Below are 17,360 nucleotides of genomic sequence, written 5' to 3' on the forward strand. Positions count from 1 at the left end.
TTACAGTCTGAAATACAACACGCTCTGTCCTTTTTGACCCTCACTTCCGACGTCCAACTTTTCATCGGATCGGAAAAGTGAACTTATACAGATACGCATGTCTGACCTATTGATAGAGTATCACTTACTTATATAAAATGTATCAGACGATTACCCAACGAATGCATAACATATAGAAAAATATGGCGTATATTTTTCTATACGTTATGCATTCGTTGGGTAATCGTTGGTAACACGCTGGTGTACGTTGATATAAGGTAAGGTATAAGTAGTATTCGTTAAGAGCTCACTGTGTTACGCTGCGGTGCGTTGTTGAACGCTGATGTTTTGAGCGTGTTCAAAATTACCGGACGTACCCGACGTTACGTTATGTTAGACATACGTGAATACGTACGTGAATATTTACCTACGTAAATACAGTACGTGAATACCTACGCGACTACGTTAGAGGAACGTTAGATATAGGCTACGTCGGCTGACGGTGAATCCTAAACCCCACGTCCAAGATGAGTCATCAAAAATATTTTCATTTTACAGGAAGAGCAGAGAAGGATTTTGATATAAAAATACTCAAAAACAAAACATTTGTGACACATTTAGTTACAAAAGAAAAATGAACACAGGGACACAGATTAGAACTTGGAAAATGTATTTTTCACTTCAGTGTCTTAAAGTGATTTTCAATGTTAGATAATCACATATATGCACATATTCTAAAGTCATTTCTATCAAGAAGAGATGTTAGACTCTGATTGACAGCTGAACTTTATCACAGAGCTGCTAGTATGGCTTTGGACTTTGGAAAGACATACAACGTACAACTGTTTGTTTTCATACGATGAGTAGAACATAATGAACCCGATCTTGATGTGTTAATCTTTGGATGGCCCTTTATTCCACACAAATGAGAACATAAAAAGGTTTGTTGTCATTTTCTATGTGGGGTGAAGAATATTCAAATTAGAGACACTTAAACAACTCTAAAACTTCAGTTCAGTGTAAGCTGAGCTGAAGTGGGATGTTACTTGTGGAATCTGCTGAGCTAAAGCAATATCACAGCTGATCCTCCATCCCAACACTGATCAGGTGTCCGGTCTTGATGAGGGACCTACCTGTAGTACAGAGATATGCAGGTTCTTACTTATGTTTTGTCTTCATGGGTGAAATAGTGTCCCAGAGGACTAGAATCTATTCTAACGTGCACTGGAAACACCCTGGTCAGGTTCACAGGCCATCACAAGCTGAATGTTTGTCTTCAGTCCAACTGCCCACAATGGGAGAGCATTTCAACTCGGACTGGAAGTCGAACCCAGAACATTTTCCACTTGCAGACAGGTACAGCTGTCCAGCTGTGTTTTCAGAACATGACCACCAGCCAGCTGCAGTCACAACATGTTACACACATTGTGATAATAAAACCGTCATCTGAGGACACTGAGCAGCGGTCATCAACCTCTATGAACAGCATGACAGAGTGGGGCGTCCTGCTGGTGCAAGCAGTGATATGCTGGGCTATAGAGAGTCAAATATAGCCAAACAATATTTTATTTATCCAAAGCGCCAACCTCGCTGGCCCAACAGCAAGTTGGACCTTGACAACGACATTTCAGCTGCAGAGTGGGGTTTCAGGAGAGGGCATTCAGTGGAAGAGCAGGAGATCTCTGTCGCTGCGTGGCCACAGAGGGAACGCCTGACTGCGAAGCTGCTTCCAGGCCTGCTGATACAACTGGGATGCCTGCTTGTATTCCCAGTAGGTCTGCAGCTCTGCTCTCCTGAACACATACACATAAAAAAGACGAGTGGAGGAGCCCAGTTAATTCTCAACCTTTGGTTCTTGTGTTTATATAATCATTTAAACTAATCTCCCTACTGCAATTAATTAAAACAAAAGTAATGTTTGTTACATACAAGGTTAATGGGTATATTTCCAATGTGTATTTGTGAGGGACGCACAATATACTGTATATCAGGCTGATATTGGGAAATTTACATTATGTATTATTCCGATAATGCAATTATAGGACAACGATACAAAGCCAAATTGCATTTCACTGACTTAACAAGAGCAGCATCGACACACACCGATACAGTAGGTTTTCATAAGACATATACATCTGGCCGTATGTTTTCCCCCCCCAGGGTTAACTAGTCACTCTATATCTATCTATCTATCTATCTATCTATCTATCTATCTATCTATCTATCTATCTATCTATCTATATATAGATATCTATATCTATATAGATATATATATCTATATCTATATAGATATATATATATCTATATAGATATATATATATATAGATATATATATCTATATAGATATATATATCTATATCTATATAGATATATATATCTATATATATCTATATCTATATAGATATATATATATATATACACACATCTATATATATATATCTATACATTTATATATCTATATCTATATATACATCTATATAGATATATAAATATATATCTATATAGATATATAAATATATATCTATATAGATATATAAATATATATCTATATAGATATATATATATATATATATATCTATATATATATATATCTATATAGATATATAAATATATATATATATATAGATATATATCTATATTGATATATATATATATATCTATATTGATATATATATATATATCTATATTGATATATCTATATATATATATATATATATATATATATATATATATACATCTACATCTATACATCTACATCTACACATCTATATCTCTATACATCTATCTCTATACATCTATATCTATACCTCTATATATCTATACATCTATATTTCTATATATCTTTATACATTTATATATCTATACATCTATACCTATACCTCTATATCTCTATACATCTATATATCTATATCTATACATCTATATCTATACATTTATATATCTATACATCTATACATCTACATCTATACATCTACATCTATATCTATACATCTATATCTATACATTTATATATCTATACATCTACATCTATATCTATACATCTACATCTATATCTATACATCTATATCTATACATCTACAGCGAGACAGCGACACAGCGACAGCGAGACAGCGACCGCGAGAGCGAGACAGCGACAGCGAGAGCGAGACAGCTAGAGCGAGACAGCGACAGCGAGAGCGAGACAGCGACAGCGAGACAGCGACAGCGAGACAGCGACAGCGAGACAGCGACAGCGAGACAGCGACACAGCGAGAGCGCGAGACAGCGAGAGCGAGACAGCGACAGCGAGAGCGAGAGCGAGACAGCGACAGCGAGAGCGCGAGACAGCGAGAGCGAGACAGCGAGAGCGCGAGACAGCGAGAGAGCGAGAGCGCGAGACAGCGACAGCGAGAAGCGAGAGCGAGACAGCGAGAGCGAGACAGCGAGAGCGAGACAGCGAGACAGGGAGAGAGCGAGACAGCGAGAGCGCGAGACATGCGAGAGCGAGACAGCGACAGCGAGAGCGCGAGAGCGAGACAGCGACAGCGAGAGCGCGAGACAGCGAGAGCGAGACAGCGAGAGCGCGAGACAGCGATATCTATATCTCTATACATCTACATCTATACATCTATATCTATACATCTATATCTATACATCTATATCTATACATCTATACATTTATATATCTATACATCTATATCTATATCTATACATCTATACATCTATACATCTACACATCTATACATCTACATCTATACATCTATATCTATATATCTACATCTATACATCTATACATCTACATCTACATCTATACATCTATATCTATATATCTACATCTACATCTATATCTATACATCTACATATCTATACATCTATATCTATACATCTACATCTATACATCTATATCTACATATCTACATCTATATCTATACATATATATCTATATCTATACATCTATACATCTACATCTATACATCTACACATCTACATCTATCTCTATACATCTATATATCTACATATCTATACATCTACAGCTATACATCTACAGCTATACATCTATATCTATACATCTACATATCTATACCTATACATCTATATATATATCTATATCTATACATCTATATCTCTATATACATCCACACTTTATTTTTGGAGACACTGGTAAGCCTTTTTGACATTATCCTGGATTCATCCTTTTTCTTTTTTGATCACAACATAATTTCTGTCAAATGGATGTTGTATTTGCATCCTGGGAGAGGGATCCCTTCTCAGTCTCTCTCTGAGGTTTCTTCCATTTTCCCCCTTTAATTATGGGGTTTCTTTTAGGAAGTTGTTCCTTGTGTGGTGCGAGGGTCTAAGGACAGAGGGTGTTGTATGCTGTACAGCGTGTAAAGCATACTGAAGCAAATGTGTAATTTGTGATATTGGGCTATATAAATAGATTTGATTTGATTTGATTTGATTTGATTTGATTTGATTTGATTGGTACAGGTGTCAGTTTTAGGATCCTAGTATGGTTCATGTTGTCACACTATCTCACTGTCATGGCTTACTGGGACACTTGAGATGCCAAGTTAAAACATCTGCTGTAAAAAAACCAACAGTCATGTAACTTGCCAAGAACAAAATATTGTGCAGGTAAAGTGATTGCTTCATTTAATGATTTACAAAAAGACAATGGACACTCCCTGACCTCAGTTGTCTCTCGTAACCAGACACACCATTGTTGTTGTAGAAAATGTTGTAATTGTATGCCACGGCTGGGTGTGTATCCCTCCATGTGTAGGCCAGGCTGGACTGGGATCAGGTTATCTGCTAAAATGGTGATAAACAGAGAGACCACTGTTCTTCCTTTGGATAGGATACTCAGCGCGCACACACACACACACACACGAAATGTGAGCACTAAATGTCACATACAAAGACACACACAAGGAGAGCCATAGCACATACACAGACACATTTTTGTGTAATCTCAAGCTATGTGACACTGTGGCAGTGGGGTGTGGTTACCTGTGTGCACCTACCCCTGTTAACCCCCAGTTTTCTTTTTTTTCTCCCCAGGAATGACTAAAGTTGCATCTGTGCCTTCAAATGCTCAACTCTCCTCATATAAAGTTGCCTACAGAGTTGCTCAGTGTAAAAAGCTGCACACTATAGCCGAGGAACTAATGCTTCCCTCTGCTATCGATATGGTTTCCACAATGATTGATGAAGCAACAGCTAGCAAGCTAAAGGCTATTCCTCTGTCAAATAATACTATTGTGAGGCCCATTAATGATGTAAAGAACATAGAGGAGCAGCTTAATGACAAGTTACGAGACAACCGCTTTGCTCTGCAGGAGGATGAAGCGACAGTAACAAAGACTGTTTACTGATATCGTACGTCACATTCATTGATGGCGATGATTTGATGTGGTGATTAAAAGGTGAAATTTTTTCAAGTTTTAGTTTTTTCTCTCAGGGAGCTGGTGAAGTTTTAAAAGCCAGAGAGGTAATTTTGAGAAAATGTGTTGAAAGCAGAAATGCTGTTACACAGTATTACACAGACTTTTAATAATTCCACTGTAAAGGTGATTTGTCACTATTATTTATTTTGTTTTGTAATAAGTTGCAGTTTTATGATTTTTTATTTTTTTTTCTTCTTTTCGCCGCTTCTCCGCCTGGCCTGCTCCTTTCCTCTGTTTGTTTGTTTTCATGTTTGGCTGCCTTGGACTCCTATAGATCGTGTGCATGTGACGTCACGCTTACGTCCCAACCCGTAAATCAGCCATGTTGGATGATATACACAACCAAGCCCGTTCACGTGTGAGTTGCTGCAACGCTTCGTAATTTTCTTTGTATTTAAACGTCTAAGATTGAAAGAAAATGCCAATCGTGTGCGCAGTGTATAATTGTGGTCATAGCGCTACTCGTGACAGAGAAACGGTTCTTTAGATTTCCTAAAATCATCAAAAACAACGATCCACAAAAGAGGGATGAACTGTCTACCGAACGCCCTAAGCTGGTTTAGCAACATAAATCGTGAGGATTTAACAGAAGAAAAAGCACAATTCAATTGTGTGTGGCGCCCACTTTATATCTGGTAAGAGCTCATGCTAAAGCTATGTTTTCAATGTTTACGTTAAACATTTGTGCTTATGATATACCCGAACACTGTAAGACTTTACTTCTCCATATCGCTGACTGGTAAATAAGGCACTTTCTTTACATGTGATGGCAGCCATTTGCTCTTTTCTTCTGTGCATGTTTTTGTTTGGCTTATTCTGGAGACTACTTCACTTGCGAAAACCAAAGCACCAATGTGAGAACATGCTTCGCTTAATCCAGCCATACAATCACAGTGTGCGAGGATAACATCGCCGCTTTTCTCACTCACAAACCACGGCTTGAGCGGTGTATCTCGAGCTCTTTGAGAGTGATTTACACGGGCATGGACGAGCACCCTGTCATCTTTCACTGGTTTGGTAAGAAGACTACCAACCCAGCCAGAAACAAAGACATTATAAGCATCTAAGCTCTTGTATGTCTTCATTTGTGCGTTGGTTGCCCACGACGTTTGTAGCACAAGGTAGTTCACAATATCCGGATATTCAATCAGCGGTAATGAATCTAAATCCTCAATATAATCCGACGGCTTTAGCGTGTACGGGTCACGGCCGCAAATTTGGACTTTTTCCTCTGAATATTGCCTTTGCAGAGGACTCCAGAGAGTCACAATACTTTGAAGAAGTCGGAGTTGTATTGCTGTTGTTGTTCGCTTTAGACGCCATTGTTGATTTGTATATCATCCAACATGGCGTTGCACGCATACGTCACACAGTTTTGTCACGTGTTTGCACACTATCTATTGCTGCAGCGGATGTTGCCCTTCGTTATTCTCTCGCTTGGCTTTTGTCTTCCTGGATTGTTGCCTCCTCGGCTGGCTGTTGCTCGCTGCCCTCACGTCTCTGTTCTACACACTATCCTTGGTTTCCCTTTATCTCCTGTCTACCTCAGTGTCTCCGCTGGTTGATCTCCTGTCACGCAGCGCATAATTTCCAGCTTCACTAACAGGCATCCACATCCATGCACCCAGCCTGCTAGCCGCTAACAATGCTATCACACAGTCCTTAGTCCTTCAGCATCATGGCATCATGCTCAAATATTCAACTTCACAGTTTCTGGAACTTCGCAGTTACACCATCCCGTCTTGCATCTCAGTCATAAAAAAACGTGGACTTCTACGCCGACCCCGCTACATTCACCGAAGTACTCATCGCAGATTTGTATACTTTTAGCAAGGACAAGGGGGGGGGGTTCCCTCCGCTCTGTCTCTGACTGTAGGTGTCCCAGCCCTTCGCAAAACACAGAGGAGAGAATGCGAATGCGTAAGTAAACACTTAAACGTGCACATAAATTTGATAAACATAAGCGTTTAGTTTATTTAATAAAAGAACACCTGTTCAATGTAAAAAGTGAGTGGTGAATATATATATAAAAAAGAAAATAAAAAAACACCTTGAATTTCAGGGGGGGCCTGGGGCTCTGTTGGGGGGGCGCGCACCCCCTCTGAAACAACGGTAGGGGAAACACTGAACTCACCCTCCCCTCAGTACCATCCTTAGAATTCCTTCAACATCCACATGGACTCACCCACCTGCAAGCTTTCATCCAAATTCTCTACTGGACAATCTGTCCAGTAGTGTCACCCAACATGTCACCTTCCCCACCCACTCCAAAGGGCACATTCTCGACCTCGTCTGCTCCACAAACCTCCCAGTACTGGACCTCCATCCCTGCCCCTTTCCCCTCTCCGACCATAAACTCATACTATTTACCATTGCTTCCCTCTTCCCCCGCCCCTTCAGAGAACTCACCTTCCGCAATCTACAAACCACTAATCCCCAACACCTCTCTGACTTGCTATCCGCTTGTCTCCCCCTGGACACAACCCTCACCTCACCTGACGACCTTACAAACCACCTTAACCGCACTCCGTCTACTGTCCTCAACACCTTAGCCCCCCTCAAAAGTAAAATGGTCTCCTTCAACACCTCCTCACCCTGGTTCACACCCACCCTCCACAAAATGAAACAAACTGGCCTCCAACTCAAAAGACTGTTTGAGCTGAAAGACTCATCCATGCCTTGATCTCCTCCCGCCTCGATTATTGTAATTCACTTCTCTACAGCATCAGCTCAGCCTCCCTCAATAAACTTCAACTGGTCCAGAACATCCTGTGGGCCCACGACTCATGGGAAAAACTGCTGGGGTCGGGTGCGCCGTCACACGGGTGGCAGTGATTGTCAGGGACCTTGACGGACCAGACCCGGGCAACAGAGGCTGGCTCTGGGGACGTGGAACGTCACCTCTCTGTGGGGGAAGGAGCCGGAACTAGTGCGGGAGGTGGAGCGCTACCAGTTGGATCTGGTGGGGCTTACATCTACGCACAGTCTTGGCTCTGGAACCGTACTCCTGGATAGGGGTTGGACTCTATTCTTCTCCGGAGTTGCCCAAGGTGTGAGGCGTCGGGCGGTTGTGGGGATACTCACAAGTCCCCTGCTGAGAGCCGCTACGTTGGAGTTCACCCCGGTGGATGAGAGGGTCGCCTCCCTACGCCTTCAGGTTATGGGGGGGGGGGAAACTCTGACTGTTTATGCATATGCCCCAAACCTCAGTTCGGAGTATTCGGCCTTCTTGGATACCCTGAATGGAGCCCTGCAGGGGGCTCCAGTAGGGAACTCCGTAGTCTTGCTAGGAGACTTCAACGCACACGTGGGAAACGATGGAGACACCTGGAGAGGCGTGATTGGGAGGAAGGGCCTCCCTGATCCAAACCTGAACGATCTTTTGTTGTTGGACTTCTGTGCTAGTCATGGAATGGCCATAACAAACACCATGTTCGAACATAAGGATACTCATAAGTGTACGTGGTACCAGAGTACCCTAGGCCAAAGGTCAATGATCGATTTTGTAATCGTATCATCTGATCTGAGGCCGCATGTTTTGGACACTCGAGTGAAGAGAGGGGCGGAGCTGTCGACTGATCACCATCTGGTGGTGAGTTGGATCAAGGGGTGGGGGAAGACTCTGGACAGACCTGGTAAGCCCAAACGGGTAGTGCGGGTGAACTGGGAACGTCTGGAGGAAGCCCCTGTCCTGGAGATCTTCAACTCACACCTCCGGCAGAGCTTTTCAGACATCCCTGCGGAGGTTAGGGGCATTGAACCTGAGTGGGCGATGTTCAAAACCTCTATTGCTGAAGCTGCGGTGATGAGCTGTGGTCTCAAGGTCTTAGGTGCCTCAAGGGGCGGTAACCCTCGAACACCGTGGTGGACCCCGGTGGTCAGGGAAGCCGTCCGACTGAAGAAGGAGTCCTTCCGGGTTATGTTATCCGGGAGGACTCTGGAAACAGTTGCAGGGTACCGAAGGACTAGAAGGGCGGCAGCTTCTGCTGTGGCTGAGGCAAAGCAGCGGGTGTGGGAGAAGTTCGGAGAAGCTATGGACAAGGACTTTCGGTCGGCACCAAGGTGCTTCTGGAAAACCATCCGGCACCCCAGGAAGGGGAAGCGGGGAACCATCCAAGCTGTGTACAGCAAGGGTGTGACCCTGCTGACTTTGACTGAGAAGGTTATGGGGCGGTGGAAGGAGCACTTTGAGGAACTCCTGAATCCGACTAACATGCCCTCTATGGTAGAGGCTGGATGTAGATGAGAGCTGGAAGCTGATGGGAGACCATCATCAATTTCCCCGACGGAAGTCACTGAGGTAGTCAAACAACTCCACAGTGGCAAAGCCGCAGGGGTTGATGACATCCGTCCAGAAATGCTGAAGGCTTTGGGTGTTGAGGGGCTGTCTTGGTTGACACGCCTCGTCAACATTGAGTGGAAGTCTGGGGGTGGTATTTAAAAAGGGGGACCAGAGAGTGTGTGCCAACTACAGGGGTATCACACTTCTCAGCCTCCCTGGTAAAGTCTACTCCAAGGTACTGGAAAGGAGGACTCGTTCCCAGTGAATGTTGGCCTCCGCCAGGGCTGCGCTTTATCACCAATCCTGTTCGTGATTTTCATGGACAGGATATCGAGGCGTAGTCGTGAGGAGAGGGGTTGCAGCAGAGTGTGAAGTGGTTGGGATGAGGATCAGCACCTCAAAATCTGAGGCCATGGCTCTCAGCAGGAAACCGTTGGATTGCCTACTCCGGGTAGGGAATGAGCCCTTACCCCAAGCGAAGGAGTTCAAGTACCTCAGGGTCTTGTTCGCGAGTGAGGGGACGATGGAGCGAGAGATTGGCCGGAGAATCGGAGCAGCGGGGGCGGTACTGCAGTTGCTTTACCGCACCGTTGTGACGAAAAGAGAGCTGAGCCAGAAGACAAAGCTCTCAATCTACCAGTCGATCTTCGTTCCTACCCTCACCTATGGTCATGAAGGCTGGGTCATGACCGAAAGAACGAGATCACGGGTACAAGCGGCCGAAATGGGTTTTCTCAGGCGGGTGGCGTCTCCCTTAGAGATAGGGTGAGAAGCTCAGCCATCCGTGAGAGACTCGGAGTAGAGCCGCTGCTCCTTTACGTTGAAAGGAGCCAGTTGAGGTGGTTCGGGCATCTAGTAAGGATGCCACCTGGGCGCCTCCCTAGGCAGTCGGAGCTGGAGGATGTGGCCCGGAGAAGGGAAGATTGGGGTTCCTTACTGGAGCTGCTGTCCCCGCGACCCGACCCCGGATAAGCAGTAGACGATGGATGGATGGATGGTCCAGAATTCAGCCGCCTGAATCCTTAGACACCAAATCATTGCACCACATCACCACAGTCCTAAAAGAACTCCACTGGCTTCCCGTTTCCCACCGTATCATATACAAAATCCTGCTCCTCACATACAAAGCCCTCCACCACTCCTCCTTCCTCTCTCGCTCGGCGGAGGGAGTTAGCTTGCAGAGTTGGGCCGAGCTGGTCTGAAACAGACATCGTTGTGGAAAAGTGCCTGAAAAGGCTGAATTTGAGTTGGCGAATAAACTGTCTGTTTTTCCACTCCCTCCTCTCTTGTCAGTTGTATCCTGATTGTGAGCAGGGATGACCTTTTGGGAAGAAATACCTGGGACAATATGAGATCAACTACAACATTAATCATGTAAAGAAAAGCACAAGACGGTCACACACAGTAACAGCACTGGTCTCACTGTACATTATGAAATAAGCCCTGTTACACTTTGTCTTTATAGTGACGAATGTGACCCATTAACATTTACTTATTGCGGTTAGTAGTTTGCCTCACTGTCGATTCGACATGCTGAAGCAGCAGATGAGATGAGTTACCCAAAAGGACAAATGAATAAAAACCAGACCATTGTTGGTGATCTTCTTCATTAGTGTTTTGGGTTGTTCACATTTAGTTTGAGGCTGTTTAAAACCACAATGAGGTTATGAAAGAGCCTATTGTTTGTTACCTGAGGGAGTCGGGAAGTGCAGAGAGGTCAGTGGCTGCTACCAGAGACAGGAAGGAATGGAAAAGCTCCATCTTACACAGAAGAGACCTAAAAACACAACCATGCAGAAATATCAATGAGATTTGGTCTAAATTAATAGTCTATGGTGGTAAGATTCAGTAGACAATGACTCATTTGTATTATAATAATCTATGAGTGTGAGAGTGTTAGCTCTACCTGGCATTAGCTGTGCTGAAGGCCTTCTTGGTGACTCCATGTTTGTAGCCGTTGGCAGTGACATCTAGGGGCTGCTCAGTCACATTACACCAGCTGATGGCTGAAACACATGGGGTTCACCCATTACCTCATTTCCCTCACATGCCTCTCTTCATCGCTCCTTAGCTTCACCCTTGTAAAACGCGAGCGAGAGATACAGAACAGAGGAATCCTAAGTTATGAAATGGGATATGGGATGTTTCTGGGGGGCGTTTGTTTTATAGCTTCTTATTCTATTCCATTTATGTGATTTATTTCATCATAACATTTAACAAGTAACAAGTACTCCACTCACGGTTCAGATAATGTCGCATGTAATTGACAGCCTGTTTTATGTGAACACGCTCAGAGCAGAGAGAACCAGCTTTGTGGCACAAGTGCTCGGCTCAGTGAAGCCACCCAAAGAGAGCCGGACTAAGTTTAGCTTGCTTCGTGGTACTGACCCCTGGCCATGGGGGTCAGCATTAAAACATTGTTATAACAATAAATACAAAAGATATAGACAGCCTAAGCAACTGTCAGTTTATCAGTTTAAAAAACAACACAGTGACCAAGGATGCTATTTACCAAACCCTTAATAATAGACTTAAAATCAGCTCTGGTAATTTCATGTCCTTCAGCACATTGTTAATTTTTGTTTGGAAACCATCGGTAGAACATTGTGAGAACACATGCCATGCTGGTTTGGATTATCTCTGTCTACACATGGGATCAATGGCAACGATTATTAGGTTTACGACTTGCAAGTGTTCACGTCCCTGGACAGTTGGATGATTTCAGAGAGTGTGATGATCCTACCTGCTCCACAGGGTGAGATACGTCCCTGTCCGGCCTGGTGTCGGAGCTTGGTCTGGGCCTGGCTGAAGGGGAACTCCAGGCTGGACTGGAGCAGAACAGGTTGACAAACAGAGAAACCAGCAGGGAGGGCCGATACATGGGAGCACCTGAGGAGTACATGAGGTCTACATTCAAGAAGGTCTGCTGATTCCCTTACACTGAAGGAGAAATACCTAAAAAAAAAATACTCCAAGACTAAATGTAACAGCGACTGATATGTAATGATTTCTCACACATAGAGAATATTTGATGTATTTGGTAGTACATATATTGTATTCCTTGTTCTCAGCAGTGCACAGTTGAACACTTGGCCCACACAAACCTCTCACAGAGGGCAACTGACTTGTCACAACAAGAGAAGCACAGGTGCGACTACCTACACTACACCGTACGCCTAAATAGAATGCAGTCATAATCATGTTTTGCTGTTTGCTGTGAAAAAGGTCACAATGAAACAAGGAAGAGAGCCATTCAAAAGAAATGGGGCAGAACCTTTCCATTGAATCCTACGGAATAGAAAGATGAAGCAGAAGCATGATGCTGGTTCTGAGCTACAGTTTTATGCAACAAGTGCTGGTCATAGTGAGGTGAACAGTGACCAATTTATGGGAATGGAGGTTAAAAAAAAACCACAGTAGGATTGTTTATGTGAATAATGTTTAAAGTTATTGTTTGGGTCATTTAGCTCATTGTTTTCTGTTTAGAACATTCTGTCCTCATCAACCTTGTTTCCAGCTGTATACAGTACACTCCCTATCCAACACCAAACAGCAGACAAGGTTAGTGAGTAACTGATGACGGAAATGTAACATTTAGCAGCTAAAGATACGAGGAGGAGTTACTGAGGACCAAAACAGAGATGAAAGGGAGAATGAATATTACCATAATATCATCAGGTCAGAAACACAACCAATATTAATGTTGCTCCATGTCTGCTGGATTAGCAACTGTTGCAACACGTTGACCAGAACAACTTTATAAAAAGGTCAAAATTAGAGCTCGATTAGTTGTCAACTATTTAATTAATTTCAAACTTTGATAATACATTAAAATCAGAATTCTGACATTTTATAGACCAAACAAGTAATCAATCAAGAAAGTTCAGAACTTGTAGCTGGTGATGGTTTTGATCTCAACAAGACTTTTATCTGGGTACAAAAAGGAAAGAAACCTCCGACTGCTGTTTTATTCCAATCAACAGTTAACTGGAACAGTTGTTAATCGTAAGTCTGTGTCAGAAAATAAAGAAAAACTGACAAAGCAAATTTCCAAAGCTCAAGGTTGGGTCTTCAAAGTCCTTAATGTATCTGACCAACAATATGTTTTCTGAATTGGCTTATTATCTCAGGCCTTACCTTGTAACCAAAGCTCTCTGCATAACTTCTTGGCTGTATGGACACTTCCCCACCACCACAGTGCTGAAGTAGAGCGCCTCCTGTAGGTAGTGGGACAGCAGTGCGCCCTGGAAACCCAGCACCCCCCAGCGGGCCAGCTTGTCGCTGCAGGAGAGGGACAGAGTCGGCTCTCCTCGCCCTGGCTTCACCCGAAGCACCCCTGTCCTGTGATAGCCCACCCCAGGGTGCAGAGGGTCAGCGAGGCCACCAGAGATACACTTGGCCCCCGTTCTGTGAATGTCTGGGACCTTTGGACGCAGTCCTGCGCTGTCAGAGGGGCCTCTGCTATTTATCTCCAGCTGTGTTGAATCTTGTGAGACGGTTTCTACGGGTGTTTCTGCAGAGTGACTCTGTGATGGATCTTCACTTTTACATGAATTTGAAAGGAAGGATTGTTTAGGGTCTCCTCTGTCCTCTAGACTTGTCTCCACTATCTCCTGTTCCTCCAGACGGGGCCGTTTAATGTTTTTTCCATCACTTGATTCCTCAGCTTCCCTTTTCAGATCTCCTCTTCCACCAGTTCCTTCATGGCCCTTTACAGAAGTGACAGGAGGGCAGGGCTGAGACTGGGTGTCATTCATGGCTACGATGGCAGCGTCACCACCTGGTAATACACAAGAAGTGACTGATTTAGGCTCCCTGGACAAATCACTGGCCTGGGGGCAGAGTTCAGCTATAGCTGTGTGAAGGCTGATACTGATACTGATACTAAAGCGGTCTGCCAAGAATAAAAGTCCGACATTTACAACAACACGGGAGACTCAAATTGTGTTCTTTGTAGAATAACAGAAACTGTACAGTACAAAATAACAACAGCTCAGTAATCATGGAAATACCATGCACTACTCACAGACAAAATATGTATATTAAATACATAAATATATCTAAAATTGCATGAAAAATACATATATAGCTTGATTTAAATCCTGTGGATCATCTCACATAAGTATGTGGTGGTCATGTTAAAGGAATTCATACTGGACTCACAGGGAGTGTGACTGGTAAAGAAGAGGAAGGAGACTCCTGGCTGAAGCCTCCACTTCCCCCGCTGATCCGCCTGACAAAACACAGAGCTGCTCCCACCACTCACGGCCCTGTGCAGCGCCTGAATCAGGAACCTACACACACACACACACACACACACACACACACACACACACACACACACACACACACACACAACACACACACACACACACACACACACACACACACACACACACACACACACACACTTTAGTGTATGCTCAAGCATCAGCAGAGCCAACTAGCTATTAGGGACACACACAACATTTGATACAAATACACACCTGATACATCCCCTTCTTGCAATGACTTCTGCATGGCTGTCATTAAGTATTTCTCCTAAATAGATGAGAGAATCAAGAACAAAAACAACATATAAAAATATAAAAGGTGGTTTTCATTGTACTTTTATAAGCTGTCATGGATGTCAGTGTGTCCCACAGGTTGAGAATGTATTTGATGTAATTTAAGGTCCGATAACAACAGACATCTATTGAAGATATTTTCCCATTGAGACACATAAATGCACCATTTCTGCAGAAGTTTAAATCAATTCTCACTTTGAATGGCGAATAGACAAATAAATCTACAAAGAAAATATTTAGTGTGGTGGCAACTATTGGTTTGGTCTGCCAAAAACAAACTCTCTGTACCTACTTAGCACATAAAAAAAGACAACAACACCAATTAGAGTAACATGACCAAGAACACATACCATTGGGACTCATAGCTGTCTGTCCAATACATTTGGTCCCAGTTCCCAGGGAAACAACCTCCTTCTCAACTGTGAAAGAAAAAATATTAAAAAATTGGAATAAAATGTATCACATGTCATCTTCATACATGTTTATTCTACATATGTTTTTGTCTTCTGATGGGCTTTGTTTTGTTAAACTGCTTTTTTGTATAGCCTAACTAAATATAGGCAGACAATATTTGTTGTCCTCATTTCTTTATTCTTAACATTCAAACTTGTCCTGTGCAGCGTGACTTGGACTGTGTTCAGTTCACCCATGAAGTCTAAACCGACAATGTTATTGGTTTAGGTAGATTTACTGAAGTTAAGTGCAGTTTACGTGGTAATTTAACCAGTAGGCTATACATTAACGTTAGCTAAAAGATAACGTTACAATATTGTATAACATAGTGGAAGAAAGACGATATTAAGTTTTAAATGAAAACTATTTGATTTCTGTCTAGTTACAGAACATTGTTGACATATAAAAAACATGAAATATGTTGTTATGTTATAATTCCGCTGACTACCTGTGATAGAGTTAGCACACCGGGTGATTTTGACCACAGCGGCCAGCAGGGTCCACTCTCTGCCCGGCTCAGGCTTCCCTCTCCGGGGAAGCTTGTTGAAACGCTCGTAGCACAACTTGGCGATTTCATCTGCGTTCACCATGATAACCGGAAAGTGTGGGTCGAGGCAGACGGGCATTCAAAAATATGATTTAAGATGAGTTAACGTGAAAGTTATTTTTTAACAGTCACGGTGTCTCATGAACAATATAAAACCATATTTTAATTAGGTTCGACCAACTCGGCTGCTTGGAGGCATCTCGAGAAAACGAAGAGGTCACTTCCGGGCCGAGTCAAGGATTGCTTTACTTTCACAATAAAGGTCCTTCATTTATGAAGAATTTACAATCTTTATTTATATTAATACGGTATTACAAATCTGTATAACTTAGTGGAGCACAGTATTAGTATCCTCGTATGACAGGAAGCAAAAACAGTTGGTGATGGAAGAATTAGAATAACATAGAATACCACCAAGATGTTAAAATGGAGTAATTGGCCCATCTGCCAGTTCAATAAAAAATAAGCGTACAAACAAAGGCCATAAAACACTGACTGTATGAATACTTCAAATAACAAAACTCGCAAATGTAAGAAAATACCTAAAGAAAGAAAGAAATTGATTTTTTTTTTTAAAAGCAACACCACAGTATATACTGTATATAGTTCATACCGTATTCATACTTTTATAATAAAAATTGCTCGTTAGGCCGAAACATGCCCCCCCCCCCCCCCCCACCCCCCTTGATATACAGTTGGTTAATTAACAGTGCATCATGTTTTACAAGCTTATTATATGTTTTGTACCTAAAACCTTAATCATAGTCTAAACTAAGATATTTTTCACCTGAAAAATCTTGAATTATGAATAATAAAATGTGAATATTTAAGTAGGCTACAGTACATACACACTTCTGCAAACACTCAGCCACAGACTCTCTTAGCTGTAAAATCTTATCTGACAAGTAGATCTATTCTGATTTGTTATATGTTAACTTCAGCTCCCCCTACAGACACACCTGCTCTTTTGTCAGAATGTTTGAGCTTTGTTCTACCTGTGAAGCCTTTTATAAAATAAATACAGATCTCTTTTATATTTGTAGTTACTGCCCTGACAGATGCAGAATATCGTTTATTTTCCAGGTTTTGTTATTCATATTAAA

General features: G+C 42.6%; 1 protein-coding gene across 3 annotated transcripts; it reads right to left on the reverse strand.

Moving 5' to 3' along the window:
- Nucleotides 1–632: 632 nt before the first annotated feature.
- On the reverse strand, nt 633–16,489 carry adat1 (adenosine deaminase tRNA specific 1). 3 transcript variants are annotated; one of them, XR_003832429.1, is made up of 10 exons: nt 16,159–16,489; nt 15,608–15,676; nt 15,177–15,231; nt 14,854–14,984; nt 13,828–14,470; nt 12,434–12,579; nt 11,597–11,696; nt 11,381–11,467; nt 4,652–4,773; nt 1,642–1,772 (listed from the first exon to the last, which is right to left on the reverse strand). XR_003832429.1 is itself a non-coding variant. In XM_029434735.1 (9 exons), exons 1-9 carry the CDS (start codon nt 16,334–16,336, stop codon nt 1,640–1,642), a joined length of 1,542 nt encoding a protein of 513 aa, XP_029290595.1. In that variant the 5' UTR covers nt 16,337–16,489; the 3' UTR covers nt 633–1,639. The 3 variants fall into 3 exon arrangements, 1 of the variants encoding a protein (XP_029290595.1); XR_003832430.1 differs by having other exon boundaries at nt 1,672–1,772; nt 4,680–4,773; XM_029434735.1 differs by lacking the exon at nt 4,652–4,773 and having other exon boundaries at nt 633–1,772.
- Nucleotides 16,490–17,360: the final 871 nt, after the last annotated feature.

This window comes from Cottoperca gobio, chromosome 6 (assembly GCF_900634415.1).
Source record: "Cottoperca gobio chromosome 6, fCotGob3.1, whole genome shotgun sequence".
NCBI lineage: Eukaryota > Metazoa > Chordata > Actinopteri > Perciformes > Bovichtidae > Cottoperca > Cottoperca gobio.

Excerpts from the sequence above, each read along its gene's own strand:
- adat1 (XM_029434735.1), bottom strand. The coding sequence starts at position 16,336 with ATGCCCGTCTGCCTCGACCCACACTTTCCGGTTATCATGGTGAACGCA. Across the intron at positions 15,232-15,607 it reads GACAGCTATGAGTCCCAATG|GAGAAATACTTAATGACAGC; the intron begins GTATGTGTTCTT and ends TCATCTATTTAG. Across the intron at positions 1,773-11,380 it reads GCACTTCCCGACTCCCTCAG|GAGAGCAGAGCTGCAGACCT; the intron begins GTAACAAACAAT and ends GTATGTGTTCAG.